At 38.6% G+C, this 22,222-nt stretch overlaps 1 protein-coding gene across 2 annotated transcripts; it reads left to right on the forward strand.

Annotated features, from left to right (window-relative positions):
- The first annotated feature begins 3,424 nt into the window (after window positions 1-3,424).
- LOC107801688 (BTB/POZ domain and ankyrin repeat-containing protein NPR1) lies at window positions 3,425-8,153 on the forward strand. 2 transcript variants are annotated; one of them, XM_075223470.1, is made up of 6 exons: window positions 3,425-3,587; window positions 3,712-5,282; window positions 5,915-6,668; window positions 6,913-7,110; window positions 7,329-7,590; window positions 7,716-8,153. In XM_075223470.1, the coding sequence occupies exons 2-6, from the start codon at window positions 4,761-4,763 to the stop codon at window positions 7,741-7,743; spliced, it is 1,764 nt and encodes a 587-aa protein (XP_075079571.1). In that variant the 5' UTR covers window positions 3,425-3,587; window positions 3,712-4,760; the 3' UTR covers window positions 7,744-8,153. The 2 variants fall into 2 exon arrangements, with proteins under 2 accessions (XP_075079571.1, XP_016480538.1); XM_016625052.2 differs by having other exon boundaries at window positions 4,717-5,282.
- The last annotated feature ends 14,069 nt before the right edge of the window (window positions 8,154-22,222 follow it).

Here is a 22,222-nt window from a genome sequence, read left to right on the forward strand (position 1 = left end):
TAGTGAGGATCTTGAACCTCGATCTGTCGAAGAATGTCGACAAAGATCTGATTGGCCAAAATGGCAAGAGGCAATTCAATCGGAATTGAAGTCACTTGCTAAAAGAGAGGTCTTTGGACCAGTAGTCCAAACACTTGCTGGTATAAAACCAGTTGGTCATAAATGGTTTTTTGTGCGAAAAAGGAATGATAAAAATGAAGTTGAAAGATACAAAGCTCGCTTTGTTGCACAAGGATTCTCACAACGACCTGGAGTCGATTTTGATGAAACATATTCACCTGTTATGGATGCCATAACATTTCGATATCTCATCAGTTTAGCACTACATAAAAAGCTTGAAATACATCTAATGGATGTAGTTACAGCTTATCTGTACGGTTCACTTGATAATGAAATTTATATGAAAATTCCTGAAGGATTTAAAATGCATGAAGCAAAATCTCAGGAAATGTATTTAATCAGATTACAAAGATCTTTGTACGGTTTAAAGCAATATGGGCGCATGTGGTATAATCGCCTTAGTGAATATTTGCTGAAAGAAGGTTACATAAATGATGTTATTTGTCCATGTATTTTTATAAAGAAAATGACATCAGAATTTGTTATACTTGCTATTTATGTTGATGACATAAATCTTGTTGGAACTCCAGAAGAGCTCCAAAAGGCAATTGAATATCTTAAAAAAGAATTTGAGATGAAAGATCTTGGAAAGACAAAACTTTGTCTTGGTCTGCAAATTGAACATTTAGCAGACGGGATCTTTATCCATCAATCTGCCTATACAGAAAGGGTCTTAAAACGCTTTTACATGGACAAAGCGCACCCATTGAGTACACCAATGGTTGTTTGATCACTTGAAGTGAATAAGGATTTGTTTCGACCTCCAGAAGAGGACGAGGAACTCCTTGGTCCCGAAGTACCCTATCTCAGTGCAATTGGTGCACTAATGTATCTTTCTAATGCTACAAGGCCTGACATAGCATTTTCTGTTAATTTACTAGCAAGATATAGTTCTTCTCCTACACGGAGACATTGAAACGGGATTAAGCATATATTGCGATATTTAAAGGGAACTCTTGATATGGGTTTGTTTTATGCTAACAAAGATAGTGCAGACCTCGTTGGTTATGCAGATGCAGGTTATTTATCTGATCCCCATAAAGCTCGATCTCAAACCGGCTACGTATTTACATATGGAGGTACTATCATATCATGGCGCTCCACAAAGCAATCTATTGTTGCTACTTCTTCAAATCACGCTGAGATAATAGCTATTTATGAAGCAAGTAGGGAATGCGTATGGTTGAGATCAATAATTCATTTTATTCGAGAAAAATGTGGTTTGGAATGTGAGAAAAGACCCACAATTTTATACGAAGACAATGCTGCATGCATAGCCCAATTGAAGGGAGGATTTATAAAAGGAGATAGAACGAAGCACATTTCACCAAAATTATTCTACACACACGATCTTCAGAAAAGTGGTGACATTGATGTGCAACAAATCCGTTCAAGTGATAATCCAGCAGATTTATTCACTAAATCTTTGCCAACTTCAACTTTTGAGAAGATGGTATACAAGATTGGAATGCGGAGACTCAAATATTTGAAACAAGGTTTTCATCAGGGGGAGTAAAATACGCGATGCACTCTTTTTCCCTTACTAAGGTTTTTTCCCATGGGGTTTTCCTTATAAGGTTTTTAATGAGGCACCTAATAATGCGTATTACTAAATATGTGTACTCTTTTTCCTTCACTAGAATTTTTTTCCCACGTGGTTTTTCCTAGTGAGGTTTTAATGAGACACATTATCTTTTAATGAACATCCAAGGGGGAGTGTTATAAATATATTATATTATGGATGTTTATTTAGTACTCCGTTGTAAATAAGCTTCCTGAAGAAGCTTATCCATATGGGACTCCACCGTAAATATGTTTATCTATTTAGTACTATATTGGAAATAAGCTTCCTGAAGAAGCTTATCATTTCAGTACCCGGTTATGGATAAACATTACCCCCAATAGAAGTTTATCCATACCGGGTATAATAAGCTTATCTTTTCAGTACCCAGTTATGGATAAACATTACCCCCGGTAGAAGATTATCCATACCGGGTATAATAAGCTTATCCATTCAGTACTCCGTTATGAATAAATATTGCTCTCAGTAGAAGATTATCCATATCTGGTACAGCAGCAGCTTACACAGCAGCTTGTAGTAGCAACTTACAGAGCAGCTTCCTTTCTTCTATAAATAGAAGAGATTTCAGTTCATCATGTACATCAGTTTGAGTTCGAATAATATATCAGTTTCTCTCTATACTTGTCTTTACTCTACGGTCTTTATATTATAACAAGTAGAAACAAGAAACGGACCTTTGCGTTGGAAAATGAGAATAGCTACCTTAGTTTACAGTAAATCACACTGTCAAGACTCAAGTGCAGTTCACGTCGAGAAGATATTTTCTTCTTATTATACTTTATTTAAAGTTTTACGAGGCCTTATATTCGTCACAACTGACATATTTCATATTTAGTAGTGCGTTTACAATTCATTTCTTATTTCAACACACTGGCGTAGCCACCCCTATGTCAAGATGGTCAAGACTCTTTGTAAAAAATTGCGCTCCGTATATAAGTTAAATATTACTCCATTCGATTCATAATAAGTGATCAATTTACCTTGGGCTCGCCCATTAAGAAAATACTAAATTCTAGATAAAAATAATTAGTGTGACTAAATTATTCTTAATTAAATATTGCAGTATAATTTAATGTGAGGAGTAAAAGACTTTTTAGGGATACGTACATAAGGGTAATTTTTAAAAAACAAATTAAATTTTTTCTTGATTATATGAATGGACACTTATATTTTGACCACCCTTAGCAAAGTTGAGTGAGGCAATCTAGCGGTTCAGAGTGTTCAAAGTGGCTTGTTGTTCATAGGTTCAAAATTTTGCACATTTTATTTGTCAAAACTAAACGGAGACCACCATGTGTGATCTATTTAATTCGTTTTCAATCTAAAAATTTTTCTAATAAAATAATTCTTAAACCTAAAACTTGTGCAAAAATAAACAACTAATCTTAAAAGTAATTTTTTTTAACTAAAAGTTATTTTTTAAAATAAATTTTATAATTTAAAAGCTAATCTTTGTAAAAATTTCTTCAACAAACGCTCTCTACAAACTAAAAATTTTTAATGTTGTTTTTTTTGTTTTTTTATTATTACAATTTCGATTTATAAAATTATTGTTCTATTAAGTTTTTTATTGTTTAGGTAAATATTACATGGTTTGATTTAAAAATTTTGATACACTATTTATCGACAAAAGAAATTATTGATTTGTCTAAAGTTTGAATATTTTTAACGAAATTTCTACGAGACGTCTGAATATAAAGGAATACTGACCTTTAATAGTTCGCTTGCAATTGCTTTCTTTTTAGTAGTTTCCATTTTGGAGTTCCTTTTCATTTCCCTTTTTTCAACTCAAATCATTACTAGTACTTCACATTCAGTCACAGCAATCACTTATTGACTACTACTATTTGGGGTTAAGCAACACTAGACTACAATACAAATTTGGGTAAGAAAATTAATCACTTTCTTTTTCTCTTTTCATGTTTATTATTCCATATTGATGGGATTTCACCAGCAGATTTTCACAAAAAGCAATGAGGGTCATTATTCTTTTTTTAATTTTTAAGCAGGTGTGAGATTTTGAGCTAAGATCATGCAACGTTGACTCGTTGACTTTAGCAGCTTTTTCAGATTCTTGAAAAGATTTATTATGCTTTTTCTTCTGGTATTTGCCCTGTTTAGGGAAAGTGGGTAGCTTAAAGATAGATTCTTGATGCTGTTAATAAGAAAAGGGTGCTGAAAAACAGTGAAATTTTCAATTCTCTCATTCTCAACTACTCAGTTCAAGCATATTTTCTGAGGCTGTGGGCTAAGAACACATAGCGTTGACTTATTGACTTTAGCAATTTTGCCTGATTTCTTGAGGTATTTGCTCTGTTTGGGGAAGTGGGTAGTTAAAAGATTGAATTTTTGGTGTTGTTATTTAGAAGAGGTGCTGAAAATCAGTGAAATTTCCAATTCTCTCATTCTCAACTCTTCAGTTCAAGCATGTTTTCTGAGATTATGGGCTAAGGTCACATAGCGTTGACTAATTGACTTTAGCAATTTTGCCTGATTTCTTGAGGTATTTTCTCTGTCTGGGGAAGTGGGTAGCTCAAAGATTGAATTTTTGGTGTTGTTAATAAGAAAGGGGTGCTGAAAATCAGTGATATTTCCAATTGTCTCATTCAGTTCAAGCATATTTTCTGAGATTATGGGCTAAGATCACATAGCGTTGACTTTTTGACTTCAACCAATTTTTTGCCTTATTTCTTGAGGTATTTGCTCTCTTTGGGGAAGTGGGTAGCTAAAAGATTGAATTTTTGGTGTTATTAAGAAGAAGGGGAGCTGCTTTTTGAGTAAGTTGTGAAAGCTATACATTGGGAATCTGATAAAAGGTTGAATTTTTAGCCTATCCCTTGTCCATTGGAGCTGATATGTTTCTGTTTTATCTTAAAACTTTACTTTGAATGATGATTTTGGAATAGATTTAACTATTTGGCGGACTGATTCTTTTGGATTCAAAGATTTGGAGTCTGAAATCATTAAATGTTTGATTATGGCTGGGCTTATTAGTTATATTCTTGCTCTCTCAGGGATGAATTTTTGCTAGTAAATTACCAAGATTAAGTTGGACTAAATGGAGAGCGGAAACGAGCTTTCGTCATCCTTGAGTTTTGCTTCATCTTCTTATGTATCGAACGGTTGCAGTAGCCCCCAAGAACCAGGACCAAATCTTGATCTTTTGAGTAATCTAAGTGGCAGTCTTGAGAAACTCCTGCTTAATCCTGAATATGACTACAGCGATGCAGAAGTAGTCGTTGAGGGGATTAGTGTTGGCGTTAATCGCTGTATCTTAGCTGCACGAAGTCAGTTTTTCCACGAAACGTTTAAGAAGCACAATGAGAATACCTCAAAAGATGAAAAGCCTAAGTATTTGCTTAAGGATTTGGTGCCTTTTGCCTCAATTGGCTATGAAGTATTCTCGGTCTTCCTGAATTATTTGTATACCGGAAAGATTAAACCTTCTCCTCCAGAAGTTTCAACTTGTGTTGATAATGTGTGCGCTCATGATGCTTGTCGCCCTGCCATTAATTATTTCATGGAACTCATGTATGCTTCATCCACCTTTCAAATCAACGAACTCATTATGGTTGTAGAGGTCAGTGTTTTCTGTGTTGGTTAAATTCTATTAGTAACAAATACCAAATGCATTTGGCTCTCATTCTTGAAGTATCATACAGTCAGACCTCTCTATAACAACATTCTTATATAATAACCATTCACTATAAAAGCCAAAAAAAAGGTCAGAACAAACGACGTTGTTATAGAGAGGTTTGACTGTATAACAATCCTTGTGATATAGTTTGTTAAGCATACTGAATATAAATCAAATGCTTGAGTTAGACACAATTTCTTGACATTCTTTCATGTTTGTCTCGTATAAGGATTTCTGTTAAAAATGCTGATGACCTAGGGTCTGATTAATAAATAGGAGTATGAGGTGTATGATTTTGAATGCTTGTAGTTAGGGTCTGATTAATAAGTAAGATGTGACAGCTAGTACGAGGTTTATGATTTTAGTGCTTTGCCGCGAAGACGAGTCTCAAGATCTTAGTGGAGTCCCGAGTTATTCTTGTACTATACATGATTCTTGATAATACAATAAAGAAAGGCCTAGCTATTGAATTATGGTTGCAATATACTAGATAAGAAATCACAGAAGCTTTCTATTGCTTTCTAACTTTGTAGTTACATTGTTTTTCATCTGAAGAATATTCTGTTCGTCTGCAGCGCCGTCTTGTCAACTTCATCGATAAGGCTACTCCAGAGGATGTAATTCCCATACTTTTAGTTGCCTTTCACTGCTCATCTAACCAGCTTCTTGAGCACTGCATCCAGAGAGTGACACGATCCGATCTAGACAATGCTACTCTTGAGAAAGAACTCCCTCATGAAGTTTTGACTGACATAAAAACAAGGCGCCTCAAGTCTCGACAAGAACTTGAACATGATTCGATAGAAGTGGACTCCTTGAGTGAAAAGAGAATTAGGAGGATTCTGAAGGCTCTGGAATCCGACGACATTGAATTGCTTAAGTTACTTCTTGAAGAGTCTAATGTCACTTTAGACGATGCTTGTGCTCTTCATTACGCAGCTGCCTATTGTAACTCCAAGGTTGTGAATGAGGTCCTCGAGCTGGATTTAGCTGATGTCAATCTTCAGAATTCCCGAGGATATAACGTCCTTCACATTGCTGCTAGACGAAAGGAGCCATCAATAATAATGGGACTACTCGAAAAAGGAGCATCTGTCTTGAATACTACACGGGATGGAAACACAGCACTATCAATCTGTCGGAGATTGACTCGGCCAAAGGATTATAATGAGCCAACGAAGCAAGGGAAAGAAACTAATAAGGACCGCATATGCATTGATATTTTGGAGAGAGAGACGATTAGGAATCCTATGGTTGGGATCATGTCTTCGTCATCATTGGTGTTGGCTGATGAATTACTCATGAGGTTGCTTTTATTTGAAAATAGAGGTAACTTAGTTAAATTACACTGATGTGATCTCTACGAGTGATTGAATATTTACATTTATACACTTATCAAGAAGCTTTCTCGCTAATTCTGTCCTTCGACTGAAGTTTTATCTATCAAAAGAACACTCGCTATATACAATTATGGTGTAATAAGAATGTTAAGTCTTTGGTGTAATTTAATGTCTGCACCATTCTTTTCCTCACTTATATTACCAGAATGTACCTAATTTTTATTTTCTTGCAGTGGCATTGGCGCGAATGTTATTTCCTCATGAAGCCAAGCTAGCTATGGAAAAAGCACATGCTAATTCGACGTTGGAGTTTACTGGAATTTCAGCAACAAATGGCTTATCTAGAAATCTGAGAGGGGTTGACTTGAATGAATTACCATCTGAGCAAGTGAAAAGACTCCAAGAACGGCTGTGCGCACTGCAAAAAACAGGTAATAGTAACTCTATGTCATTCTTTGTACCTTATTGAAAAAAAAGAGGGAGAATTCCTAAAGAAGGATTAAACTTTTGAAATTTCAAAGATAGTCATTGGACCATGAAACATATTCTTACATGTTTATAGTTCACACCAATCTTTGTTTATAGTAGGAGTGGTGCTTTATCCATGATTAGTCTTTCTCAATATTGTGTTTTTTAACCCAAACTGCAGTGGAGACAGGTCAACGTTTCTTCCCTAATTGCTCCGAGGTTTTAGATAGATTACTAGAGGACGACTTGCTAGATTCCTTAACGTTGGAAAGAGGCACCGCTGAAGAACAAAGATTAAAGAAGATGCGATACACAGAACTCAAGGATGATGTTATGAAGGCATTCAACAAAGACAAAGCTGAAAAGTATTGGGAAGGCTTCTCTGCATCTTCCTCCTCCTCATCGTCCCCAAAGACTAGAGTTAGCCACAAGATTAGGAAGAAGTAGGTCCTCTCCTTAGCTACATTGCTAGCTTTGAACATCGGTCATGAGCTTTACATGATTGAGCTCCATATAGTATAGTACTAATCTGCTTGTTCTTCCTGTTTTTGGTTCTTACTTTTGGTAGCTTGTTTAAGGGCAGCCCGATGCACTAAACTCACGTGATGCGCGGGGTTCTAAAAAGGGCCGGACCACAAGGGTCTATTGCACGCAGCCTTACCCTACATTTCTGCAAGAGGCTGTTTCTACGGTTCGTACCTGTGGCCTCCTAGTCACATGACAACAACATTACTAGTTACGCCAAGGCTCCCCTTCTTTTGGTATCTTTTACAATTGTTTGTAAAGAAGAAATTGTATAAGTAACATCTGCATACAATTTAGGTAATCACATTGTAGTAAGGTATAATGGTATATAGGGGAGGGGATTGATTGTGGGGGTGGGAGAAAGAGGAATAAAAGTAGGTAAAGGAATTATTTTTGTTTCTTGTTTTCCTATGTAACATCTTGTGAGTTGGCAAATTGTTTAGTTTATGGTGATATATACTAAAAAGAGATCTTTAGTTTAGAGCATGTATTCTCCAGAAATTTACTTATTTCAAGACTTTGCTTTCTGAAGACCCCTGCATATATATTCCAGAAAATTAGATACTTATACCTCTCTAAATAATCGTTTTCGAATGGTAGAGGGGTATTTTTTTGCTCTTTTCCTTATTTCTTTCATAGACATGGTGTTAAATCACATCAGCAGAAACTTGTTGGTTACTGAGAAATCCCAGTGAAATCCCACGAGTAGAGTCTGGGGAGGGTAGTGTGTACGCACCCTTACGTCTAACTTTATGAAAGTAAAGATATTGTTTTCGATAGACACTATATGTCACACCTTTTTACACTACACCCGCGAGAAGGGAGTATATAAGGGAGTTTTTTTCAATTAAAGTGACAATCGAAACAAGATTCATTTATTTAAAAATTCAGAGTCGTCACTTGGGAATATTTTATGGTGTCCCAAGTCACCGGTTCAAATCCCGAATCGAGGAAAAGATTGACTCTGTTTTACAGTCCGCGAACACAGAAATCCGAGTAAGGAATTCTGTTAACCCGGAAGAAGGTGTTAGGCATTCCCGAGTTCCGTGGTTCTAGCACGGTCGCTCAACTGTTATGTTCGGCTTAATTATCTGATTTTAATATATTTTTGAACCTATGTGCAAATTTTAAATTTTTAAACCGCTTTTATAAAAATTATTAAAGAAAATTGAACGTCGTTTAAAACATGTTTTTTTAGATCACGTCACATGAAATGCACCCGCAATCCTGAACACATTTGACTCGACGTTTTGGGATTTGGATTTGGGTCGCATGAAATGCACACCCGAGTTTAAGAAAGTAAATTATTAAAAGCGCGCCTAAAAGTGACTAGCGTATTATTATTTTGGGGAAGACCGTGAAATTTGCTAGACGGCTCATCCCGAATTCTAAGTATTTTTAATATATATGCATTTATGAGGGCCCCGCGGCTTGTGCGTTTTATTTGGCGAGGCTCGTCTCGTTTATTTTAAAAGGATAATCCTAAAATGACTACATTTTTTCTATTTTTTGTTCGTCTCTAAAAATGAAAGAAGAAAAAGTCCTAATTAAATTACATGCTTGGCAAGTTCGGGCCTCTTATTAATTATTAGATTACAAAAGATGCTAAAGGAAAATTGCACTCGAACTCATAAAAAATGGAAAATTATTTTGTGCCTTATTCTATAAGCGAATATCGCTAAAATTGAAATTATATATATAAAAAAAGCATACGAGATTGCAAGTTTGGTTCTAGTGACTCGTAACGCCAATAACTGAAGTTACCAATGTCTGCTCTAAAATAATGAACTCAAAGGCATATTAATTTTGACAATTGAAACCTACTCTACTGATATTCAACTATTGCATTTACTAAGGAGGCATGAACTTACTAATTTCAATCTAACAACATGCTTAAACTGTTCCTAATTTTTAACTTCAAACAGAAAAATGCTATCATACAAACAAAACTAACTACAGCTATAAATACCACATAATAGTTCATTATAACTATAATTTCAATTAATCCAAATCAACTGAAAACAGTCCAGCTATACAAAGCAGCAGAAATCTGCATAACAGTAGTATACAAAATGTTCTAACTACAATCAGTAAAAAAAAGAAAAAGCTGAATCAAACTTCAGACTTCCATTTTTATATATATTCATGCTTCCACATATTTCAGCTTACAATAGCCAGTGTTACAGTCGTGTACCTGGTATCGGAAATAAAAGAAGATGAAGATGAGAAACAGCAGATGCAGTAGCAACACAGCAACAACAACAAACAGCAACAAACCAATAACAGATTAAAACCAGCAAAATCCCAGCAATAACTAATGGAACAGTAACGAGAAACCCATAACAAACTCAGAAAAACCAGTTGACAACCCCAGCAATACCCAAACTGAACCAGAGAACTCCCAGAAATAAACAGAGGGCAGAAATCAACTCAGAAATGCAATGAAACAGTACTTTCTGATTCTCTATTCTTTAACTCTCAAAGAAGAACACTTTCAAGAAACTCTACTCTTTTAACTAATTTTCAGCAATCAAAGAAGACTAGACTTCCTTACTCTCAATATTGAATTCTTAGTATTGAAATCCAGCATATTTTCACTCTCTAACTAACTGAACTTTGTGTTAGAATCTAGTCACTTTCACTCTCAAACTAAACTGACTTCTTCAACATTAAAAGGCAACCTATTTTTATATATTTCTAATTCTGAATTTCTGATCTCCAAAATTCCCCCTTTAATCAGTCCAAATGCCTTCCATTTATAGCCATTACAGACCTGCCCCCTCTTTAAACTTAACTACCCGACCCCCCAACAACCAAAATCTGCATATTTCCACTTAAAACCCACTAAGGAATGCTTTTCCTTATTTTCCGCCCCAATTCCCTCTTGTTCCCCATTAACTTATTAATTTAAAGACATTTAATACCCCACTAACAAGACACTAACATAAAATATTATCCTAACTGTTCCATTCCCAAATCACCCCAGAAACCCCTTAATATTACTGCCCTAATACAATCTATTCATCTGCATTAAAACCTTTAACTCTAAAATATGTTCAAGCTAACAATTATCTAAAACTAATTCTGATTAACAGCTATAACCAATCCTCCTGACAACTGAATGACTAAGGTTGAATTCTAATTGAAACAAATGAACTGAATTTAAATCAAAACCAAACTAACACAACACAGAACTTAACAGAATCATTAAAGCTGAAGCTGAAACTGAATCAAAATCGCATGAATGTAGGGATTAAACTAACACAATTCTAAGTCAAACCTATACAAGAATGCAGGATAATTGTCAGTATATTGACAATACCCTGAAGCTAATTGCCTAAAGATCAGTACATACAACATTCGACCTCAAATCATTTGACGAAAACTACTAATAAAACTGAATTAATCAACGATAACTAATTAATCGATTGCCTATAACAATTGACAACAATCAATCAGAAATAGATAATCAGGCAATTCAAACGACATTGAAAAAAACAGGGATTTATAATAAGACTTAACTAATCGACGAAACTTATTCAAATCGATTACATAGCCTATAATTATACACAACAACGAGCAGAAATAAATTCGACCAAATAAAAGGTCTGAGGGAGAAGAACAGAACAATCGACAAAAAAATGAAAAAATAATATAACAATACTAAACAAAATAAACAGACATTAATATCAAAAATAGAATAGAAGGGAAAAAAGAAAAAAATACCTTTTAAAAAAAGAACAGAAAACAGACGGGCTTGACCAACTCGGACTCGAACTTTTTTTGAGGTCAAACGGACCTTAATCGAGTGTTCTCGATTGAGAACACTGGACTAAGGTTAGTTAGGAACCCCAAATTCCCGTTAATTTCGGAGAAATCCCAACTTGATCTTTGTTTAGGGTTCCTGGTTCGATTTGGGATTCGAACCGTTCTAGCACGATTCGAACCAAACCAATGGTGGTTTATAGGTAAGGGAAGTCAGGTTGATATCTGGTGTGAGTTTGGGGTGGATTGGTTTTGATTCATGGTTTGCTCGAATCTTCAATTGAAGATTCGAGAAGCTGGGGGATGATTTGAAGCAAATGGTTAACGGATTCGGGTTGGGGGTGTTTAGGTGCTCTAGGGGTGTTAGTTTGGTGACCGGCGGCGTTGTTGCCGCCGGATTTTAGGCGAAGGTGTGAGAGGGCGGCTAGGGTTTGGGCTATGGTGAGGCTCCGTCTCTGAGAGAGACGATGAACAGGGGGGTCTGGTTTGGGGGGGCTGGGTAGAGATTAAGGTTAAATAGGGAGGGGTGGTTTAATCTTGGCCGTTGGATCAAGCACGATCAACGATCTGGATTAATTCACTTAAAGGAAACGGTGACGTTTGGTCATGCATCGAGACTGGTTCGACCCGGGTTGAAATGGACCGGGTTATGAGGGAAGGCTGGGACCGTTAGATCACTGGGAACGGACGACTCGGATCAACTCGCCTAAAACGGCATCGTTTCAAATAATGCTGGGTTGAACTGAGCCGTCTAATGGAAACAAATCAACAACTTAGATCTGAGGCGCTGAAACGAAGTCGTTTGGACTGTCTGAGAGACTAGGCTTATTGGATTGGATCGTTTGATATGATTTGGGCCTGATTTTGCATTGAAATTGGCCCAATTCCGATTTGGTCCAATTTTTCACTCCTTTCTTTTTTTCCTTTTATTTTCTTTTAATTCCTAAAAATCAAAATTCCTAAATTAAATTGTAAAAATAAGATTATTTTAAAAGATATTAATTAACCATTAACAATAATTAACACACAATCAAATATTGATTAAAATAAAATCACACAATTAAACAATAAAAATGATAAAGCTACCAAAATTCATATTTTTATGATTTTCATTCTTTTAAAATAGGACATGGTTTAATTAATTTAAAAATGCACAATTAAATTCTAAATGTGCATGCAACATGTATTTTGGTATTTTTCAATTAATTAAAACAAGATAAACATTCACAGACAAAAATAATTATCCAAAATGTCACGCAAAAATTCTCAAAATTGTACCCAAAGGCAATTTGTTTTATTTTTCGATTTTTTTTTTTGCATTACATAGTAAAACTGAATTCATGATTTTTTTGGAGTAGTTTTTGTGAAGCAAAAATCACGTGCTCACAGCTGCCCCTCTTTGTCCGGAAACACGAAGGGTTTTCGTGCAAAGATAAAGTGAGCGGATACGAGCGATTTTTTTCCCGTTTGAGTACTCCGTGTGAAGCATTTTTTGAAAGAGTTGACCAAACCTCTGCTTCGAAGGTTTCCTACATATCCCTGGCTAAAAGGGAATCAGGTCAATGTAGTTCGGAAAGTTTGGTGGCTGGGACTACCATGGGACTGTAATTTTGCTGCTACTGCTGTTACATGCTGCTGCTACTGCTTACCGACCTCCTTATTACACCATTGGTAAAAGAAAACAAGAAGCTAGACTAAACTAGGGATTACAAAATCTTATCTATCTTCAAACTAGCTCTTGTCGCCTTGCTTTCTTGTTGGCTTGTGTTTCCTCCGCTGTTTCTTTCTTTGACTTGACTTGTGAGTGTATTCCTCTGTTCTACAGGCGGACTCCAGACTTCAAATTGAAATGTATCCCTCTGTTCTACAGGCGTGCTCCTGGCTTCCAACTTGAAAAGTATTCCTCTGTTCTACAGACGGGCTCCTGACTTCAAACTTGAAATGTATTCCTCTATTCTACAAGCGGGCTCCTGACTTCGACTACTTAAAAATATAATACCTTCATTCTCCAGGCGGGCTCCTGACTTCAACTTTAATTCTAATATAACAACCTCCATTCTCCATGCGAGCTCCTGACTTTAATTTCAACTTAAAGATAACAACCTCCATTCTCCAGGCGGGCTCCTGACTTCAAATACAACTTGAAAATAACAACCTCCATTCTCCAGGCGGGCTCCTGAATTCAACTAAAATTTAAAATATAACAGCCTCCATTCTCCAAACAGGCTCCTGACTTCAACTGCAACTTAAAAACAACAGCCTCCATTCTCCAGGCGGGCTCCTAACTTTAATTTAAAATATAACAGCCTCCATTCTCCAGGCGGGCTCCTGACTTCAACTACAATTTAAAGATAATATAGCTTCCATTCTCCAGGCGGGCTCCTGACTTCAAATACAACTTAAAGATAACAACCTCCATTCTCCAGGCGGGCTCTTGACTTCAAATACAACTTGAAAATAACAACCTCCATTCTCCAGGTGGGCTCCTGACTTCAACTAAAATTTAAAATATAACAGCCTCCATTCTCCAGGCGGGCTCCTGACTTCAACTACAATTTAAAGATAATACAACCTCCATTCTCCAGGCGGGCTCCTGACTTCAACTGCAACTTAAAAATAACAGCCTCCATTCTCCAGGCGGGCTCCTGACTTTAATTAAAAATATAACATATAACAACCTCCATTCTCTAGGCGGGCTCCTGACTTTAACTACAACTTAAAAATAACAGCCTCCATTCTCCAGACAGGCTCCTGACTTTAAATACAACTTGAAAATAACAACCTCCATTCTCCAGGCGGGCTCCTGACTTCAACTAAAATTTAAAATATAACAGCCTCCATTCTCCAGGCGGGCTCCTGACTTCAACTACAATTTAAAGATAATACAACCTCCATTCTCCAGGCGGGCTCCTAACTTCAACTGCAACTTAAAAATAACAGCCTCCATTCTCCAGGCAGGCTCCTGACTTCAACTAAAATTTAAAATATAACAGCCTCCATTCTCCAGGCGGGCTCCTGGCTTCAACTACAACTTAAAAATAACATCATCCATTCTCCAGGCGGGCTCCTGACTTTAATTAAAATTTAAAATATAACAGCCTCCATTCTCCAGGCGGGCTCCTGACTTCAACTAAAATTTGAAATATAACAGCCTCCATTCTCCAGGCGACCTCCTGACTTCAACTTCAACTTAAAACATAATACCTCCATTTTTCAGGCGGGCTCCTGACTTCAACTACTTAAAAATTTAATACCTCCATTCTCCAGGCGGGCTCCTGACTTCGACTACAACTGTGTTTTATCGACCTTGTTCTTCCCTTGCCTCCTCAACCATTTCCCTTTGAAATTTGATTCATCTTCCTTCAAAACTTCCTTCCTTAATTTGTGTTATCCTCCTTCACAACTACTTACTTCAAAACTTGTATTGTCCTCCTCCGAAACTGCTTTCTTCGAAACTTTGTTGTCTTGCTTTCCCTTAAAACTTAAATTGATTTCCTCGTTCCTCCGAGAAAATTTTCAAAAATGACAGAAAATTTTCTGCCCCAGTTTTGGTAATCTTCCTTGTGGCATGTCTTTCTGCCATCAATAATATTTCCTTTCCCTGTTTCAAATCAAAGAAAATTTTGTTAGTTTAAAACGTGGTGAGTGGTCGTGCCACTCCTGCTGGGGATGGTTTTTTTTCTTTTCCTGCTCTGCGTTCCATTACACTATCAAAGCTTGCTGGGGATGAGATTGTTTGTTGGGGATGATTTTCCCTTTCTTCTTTCCCTGCTCCGTGTTGTCCGACCTTCTTAGAACTTGGTCGGTAATCTGCCGGGGATGCTCCTGTTTCTTGACGATTATTTTTTCACCAATTGTTGTTTTCCACTTTTCTCCATTCTTTCCCCGAAATCCTAGACCAATCCATCATTTGGTCTTGCAACGAACATCTTTCTCGTTCCATTGCATTACCTTCGGCCTATCTTATCCACATTTTTGCTTTGCGCCATCTTGGAAAATGGTAGTAAGCTCTGAAAATCCTTCTAAAACACAAACTACTATTGAAAAAATCTTTTAAACAAAGAAATGAAAAATGATGACTTTAAAAGATATAAAAAGAAAAGTCTTTCTGAACAACTGCTGGGGGAGAAGAAAAAGGAAAAGAACTTATCTGAGTGGTATAACCGATCCCAATGATCATGTCGTGCATTCTGGATGTCTCAACCCAGTCTATTTATATCAATCAATCTTTCTGATGGCCTTACTTTGCATTTCAAAGTCCCCGGAACCCAAATTTTTTGCCGAACCAACATCTTATTCTGCTTGATGCCTCGACGGACCTTTCCGTCAATCTTATCTTGTTTGCCCCTTTTTAAATCCTTGTCACCTCATAGTGCCCTTAGAGGGGTTTTCACTAATAAGACTCTCTCATTTTATTTCTCTCAACTTCCATCGTCTTATGGTGCCTGTGAAGGTTTTCACCGATAAGACTCTCTCATTTTATTTTTTTTAGCTGGGGATTGGAGTGTTACCGATAAGACTTTATCTACTGGGGGATTCTTTTGGCTATCAATTCTTTCCAGCTTACGATCCTCTTTCTATTGAGGATCAGAGTGTTATTCTCGACTTCCATTTGCATGACTTGGCACTTCTCGGATACTGATCGGGAGGTCTTTTTTGGACATCAATATGGGTATTTGTGTATGGCAAAAAGAAAAGGGGTATCAAAAAAAGTTCAAAATAATTTTGATGGGTAAAACATTACAACTCTTGGAATCAAACTTCCTTCCCGCAACTTCTGCCCTAGTTTCTTGCTTGGGGATTTTTATTTTTATTTATTTGTTACACTATGACCGAGTCGTGAGGCGCCTACGTATCCTCTTTGAGGAATCAGGTCGAACGTAGTTCACTTAATTCCTTTGTTTTTCTTGTGACTTTTTTTTGTTAGGTTGTTATTTTTTTTTTTTCAATTTCATTACCGATTCCAAAAGAGGAGTATGAAGGAATAAATAAGGCTCAAAAGGGGAGACAAAGGTTAAAGTATTTGGATAGAAGAACAAATTGCCTCCGTCATTTCATTCTCCGATAAATGCCCAGTACAAACAAACAAACAAACAACAATTGCAATCAAAGAAATCATACATAATGACATCTGTCAAACATAAAGCGCCATTGGATAACACCCGGGTCACAATGAACGGCCCTTGCCAATTCGGGGCGAACTTGCCCTTTGCTTCGGCCTGATGTGGAAGAATTCTTTTCAACACTTGTTGCCCCACTTCAAATTTCCTGGGACGCACCTTCTTATTATATGCTCTTGCCATCCTCTTTTGATATAATTGGCCATGACATACTGCTGCCAATCTATTTTCATCAATCAAGCTCAATTGCTCCAATCGGGCTTTGACCCATTCATCATCATCAATCCCAGCCTCAGCGATAATCCGGAGGGACGGAATTTCTACTTCTACCGGTATCACTGCTTCAGTTCCGTATACCAATAAATAAGGAGTTGCACCTACTGAAGTGCAGACAGTAGTGCGATATCCCAACAATGCAAATGGCAACTTTTCGTGCCACTGCCTGGACCCTTCTACCATCTTCCTCAATATCTTCTTTATGTTCTTGTTGGCTGCCTCAACCGCGCCATTCGCCTTGGGACGATACGGGGTGGAATTACGGTGTGTAATCTTGAACTGTTGACATACTTCTTTCATCAAACTGTTGTTAAGATTAGCGCAATTTTCCGTGATGATCACTTTGGGGATCCCAAATCTACAGATGATATGGGAATGAACGAAATCCATCACTTTGGGGATCACTTTAGCCTCAACCCACTTGGTGAAATAATCGATGGTGACCAGAATGAACCTATGACCGTTGGAAGCTGCCGTCTCAATCGGTCCAATGACATCCATGCCCCATGTAACAAATGGCCATGGTGCTGACATTGTATGAAATTCTGTTGGCGGAGAATGAATCAAATCTCCGTATATCTGACACTGATGGCATTTTCACACGAAATTGATACAATCACGCTCTATAGTGAGCCAATAATACCCTGCTCGAAGAATCTTCTTTTCCAATACATATCCGCTCATATGTGGCCCACAAACTCCCGCATGTACCTCTGTCATCACTGTCGTGGCTTGACCAACATCTATACATCTCAGCAATCCCAAATCTGGTGTTCTTTTGTATAACACTCCTCCACTGAGGAAAAATCCATTTGCCAATTGCCGAATGGCTCTCTTTTGATCTCTGGTGGCCTGCTCTGGGTATATCCCCATCCTGAGGTATTCCTTGACATCATAAAACCATGGCTCGCCATCCATTTCTTTCTCTATCATGTTGCAATAAGCATGTTGATCACGAACCTGGATATGCAACGAGTCAACATGAATTTTGTCTGGGTGGTGCAACATCGATGCAAAAGTGGCCAAAGCATCGGCAACCTCATTGTGAACTCTTGGGATGTGTCTGAACTCCACTGATCAAAATCGCTTGCTCAGATCGTGCAAACATTGTCGATATGGTATAAGCTTCAAATCCTGTGTTTCCCATTCACCCTGGATTTGATGCACCAGGAGGTCCGAGTCTCCCAAGACCAAGACGTCTTGGACATCCATGTCTGCAGCTAACCGTAAGCCCAAAATACATGCCTCATATTCAGCCATGTTATTGATACAATAGAAACGTAGCTGTGCCGTAACAGGATAATGATGTCATGTTTCAGAAATAAGTACCGCTCCTATTCCAACTCCTTTCGCATTTGCGGCTCCATCAAAGAAGAGCTTCCAACCTGGTTCCTCAGATAATTTCAACTCATCTATATGCATCACTTCTTCATCAGGAAAATACGTCCTCAATGGCTCGTATTCTTCATCAACAGGATTCTCAGCCAAGTGATCGGCCAATGCTTGGGCTTTCATGGCGGTCCTCGTCACATAGACGATGTAGAACTCCGTGAGTAATATTTGCCATTTTGCTAACCTCCCTATGGGCATAGGCTTCTGGAAAATATACTTCAGTGGATCCAAGCGTGAAATGAGATAAGTAGTATATGATGACAGATAATGTTTAAACTTCTGTGCCACCCAAGTTAGGGCGCAACACGTCTTCTCAAGTTGAGTGTACTTAACCTCATAGACCGTAAACTTCTTACTGAGATAATAGACGGCTTGCTCCTTCCTTCCTGTGATATCATGTTACCCCAGTACGCAACCAAATTAATTCTCCAGTACCATTAGATAGAGAATCAACGATCTTCCTAGTTCAGGTGGGACCAACACAGGTGGGTTTGATAGATACCCCTTGATTTGGTCGAAGGCTTCCTAACATTCTGCCGTCTATTCTACCGCAGCATCTTTCTTCAGTAGCCGAAAAATGGGTTCACAAGTTGCCATGAGTGGAGCGATGAACCTGCTGATATAATTCAACCTTCCCAACAGACTCATTACTTCTGTTTTGTTCTTCGGCGGTGGCAATTCCTGGATGGATTTGATTTTTGACGGGTCCAACTCAATGCCTCGCCGACTAATAATGAATCCCAACAGCTTTCCAGATGGAACACCAAATGCACATTTGGCCGGGTTGAGCTTAATGTCGTACCTTCGAAATCTTTGGAAAAACTTCCTTAGGTCTGCCACGTGGTCTTCCTGATGCTTAGATTTTATGATCACATCATCTACGTACATCTCAATCTCTTTGTGTATCATGTCATGAAACACCGTAGTCATTGCTCTTATGTACGTTGCCCCAGCATTTTTCAATCCAAAAGGCATTACCCGGTAGCAATAAGTCCCCCACGGCGTAATGAATGCCCTCTTTTCCGCATCTTTTTCATCCATCAGAATCTGATGATACCCAGCATAGCAATCTACAAAAGACTCGATCTCACGTCCAGCACAATTATCGATCAAGATATGGATGTTGGGTAATGGAAAGTTGTCCTTGGGGCTTGCCCTGTTCAAATTGCGGTAATCGACACACACTCTGATCTTCCCATCTTTCTTCGACACTGGCACCACATTAGCCAACCAATCAGGATATCGAGTGACCCGAATAACCTTTGCCTACAGCTGCTTGGTTACTTCTTCTTTAATCTTCACACTCATATCTGTCTTGAACTTCCTCAATTTCTGCTTGACGGGAGGGCATGCCGGGTCAGTGGTCAATTTGTGAACCACTAGATCGGTGCTTAAGCTCGGCATGTCATCGTACAACCATGCAAAAACATCTTTGAATTCAATGAGTGCTTTGATTAGTTCCTCTCTGATGTTTGGCTCAATGTGGATGCTTATTTTGGTTTCCCTGACATCGTCTGCATCCCCTAAATTGACAGCTTCAGTGTCGTTCAAATTGGGCTTGGGTGTCTCTTCGAACTAGCTTAATTCTTTGTTTATCTCTTCAAAGGCTTCATCCTCATCGTATTCCGATTCATCATCATAATCGACCTCTTGTACAATTAGTTCGGAATCAGATTAATTTTTTAGACTAGGTTGAAGATCAGTTGTGCATGTCATGTCATTAGAACCAGTATAAAGAGAACTGTTTAGAAAGAGAAAAGAAGAAAATAGAATTAAAACAAAATAAAGAGAGAAAACTTTCACTTTATTAAAATGCGGGATAACAGGGTTTCACGCTTTTGTCGAATACAAAAATAAAACAAAACTGGACTACCACTCTGGAATAATCCAGAAAACAAGAAAGAAAATCCAGAGCCTACTACCAAGACTCCCTCCGGGTAGGAAGAGGAGTAGCTGTCCAATTGTTGATATTGGCCCTAGGCCCCACAAACTGTATATCTGCCCTACTGGAACCTTCTCCATCTTCTATTACATTGACGTCGGCGAACAACCTTTCAAAACCCTGATTCAAATCTCCATCTGACCCAATCAGAGGTCCGAGAATTTTGGGGGCTGACAACCTTCTGATACCTGCTCTGACAAAGGATCTGGAAAGACGTGGAACTGGCTTGGGAAGAACCCAAACTTTCTTCTTCAAATTTCGGGCCCACCTTACATCTGCTGCCGTAGGCTTGAATCCTAGCCTAAAAGTGTCCAGGTTCTTGGGCCAAGAAACTGGCTGGACCATACCTTGCAGATCAACCCCCAAACCTTTTCCTGGTACAAACCCGCTGTTTAGCATTTCCGAGGCTACCATGAGGGTCGCAGCTGCGATCCTGGGAAGTGGAAGGTCCTCGCCTTCAGAAATTTTATCCACTGAAACCGTATCGAAAACCTGGTACACCCATGGACCTTTGTCGTCATCAGTTTCTATGAATGGCACAACGACATCACTCACAATGCCTGTACCGTCATCCCCGTGCACCACTATCTCCTGCCTGTCCCATTCAAATTTCACCATCTGGTACAATGTAGAAGGCACTGCTTTGGCGGCATGGATCTAGGGTTGCCCCAATAGAAGATTGTATGATACTGCCACGTCTACCATTTGGAATTCCATGGTCAATCCCAGTATGATATCACCCACCATGTCGGTACAACCTCCATCGAAACTTCGGACGCAGATGTTGTTCCTATGAATCCGGTCATGATCAACTTTCAGCTTGTTCAGAGTAGTCAAAGTACAGATATTGGCGCTTGATCCATTGTCAATCAATACTCGGGTGACCACCGAGTCTTCGCATTTCACGGTCAAGTATAGGGCTTTGTTGTGTTCTGTACCCTCTGCTGGCAATTCATCATCAGAAAATGTCACTCGGTTTACCTCGAAGATTTTGTGCACTATCCTCTCCAAGTGATTTACAGAGATTTTATCCGGAACATGGGCCTCGTTCAGGATTTTCATCAGTGCCTGGCAATGATCGCTGGAATAGATCAGTGGTGATAGTAACGAAATCTGCGTTGGGGTCTTTCTTAACTGCTCCACAATGGAGTAGTCTTGTGCCTTCATTTTCTTCAAAAACTCCTCAGCCTCTTTCTCCGTCACTGGCTTCTTTACCACCGCTGGGTTGGACCTTCTTAACTTTACGGGAGCAAAACACCTTCCCGAACGAGTTAAGCCCTGGGCCTCACATACTTCTTCCACAACCTCCTTCCCTTTGTACATTACCATCGCTTTACTGTAGCTCCATGGCACGGCTTTCTCGCTGGTTATTGGCATCTGCATTACTGGCCTGATGACAACTGGCCCTATGCATGCTGGCTTGCTTGGTACCCTTCACACCGTTACTTTGACCGGCTCTAGATTCTTTGCAACAACAGGCGAACTCTTCCACATCACCACTACTAGCTTGACGTCTACCTTTTCCAACTGTACCACCTCTTTTCCACCTGTCGACTTTTCTTTTGGACTGGCACGGATCATCATCACTGTCCGTGAGGGTTTCTTTAGCTCCCCTCCTTCGTGCACAAGCTCGATCATGTGGGTTTCGTGGTGTGCTGGCAACAGGTTCTGATTGATATTGGGTGCCTCCGGTGACTGAACCTCGATCCTGTTGGTGTCAATAAGATCTTGCACTGCACGTTTCAACTTCCAGCACTTCTCGGTATCATGTCCAGGAGCCACCGAGCAATACTCACAGCTTACCGAGTGGTCCGTATTTTGGGGAAGGGGATTCGGCAATCTGGGCTCAACAGGACTCAACAAACCTAATGGCCTTAATTTGTGGAACAAAGCAGTATAGGTTTCTCCCAACTCAGTGAATGTTCTTTGTCTCTGCACCCTTTCATTTTTGAAAGTCTGATTCCCCCGGAAACCTGGCCCTGCGGGATTCCTGTAGGCCCTTGGTAGTGGATATGTGTTTTGTGGAGGTGGATATGTATTCTGTGGAGGTGGATA

This window comes from Nicotiana tabacum, chromosome 10, assembly GCF_000715075.1.
Source record: "Nicotiana tabacum cultivar K326 chromosome 10, ASM71507v2, whole genome shotgun sequence".
NCBI lineage: Eukaryota > Viridiplantae > Streptophyta > Magnoliopsida > Solanales > Solanaceae > Nicotiana > Nicotiana tabacum.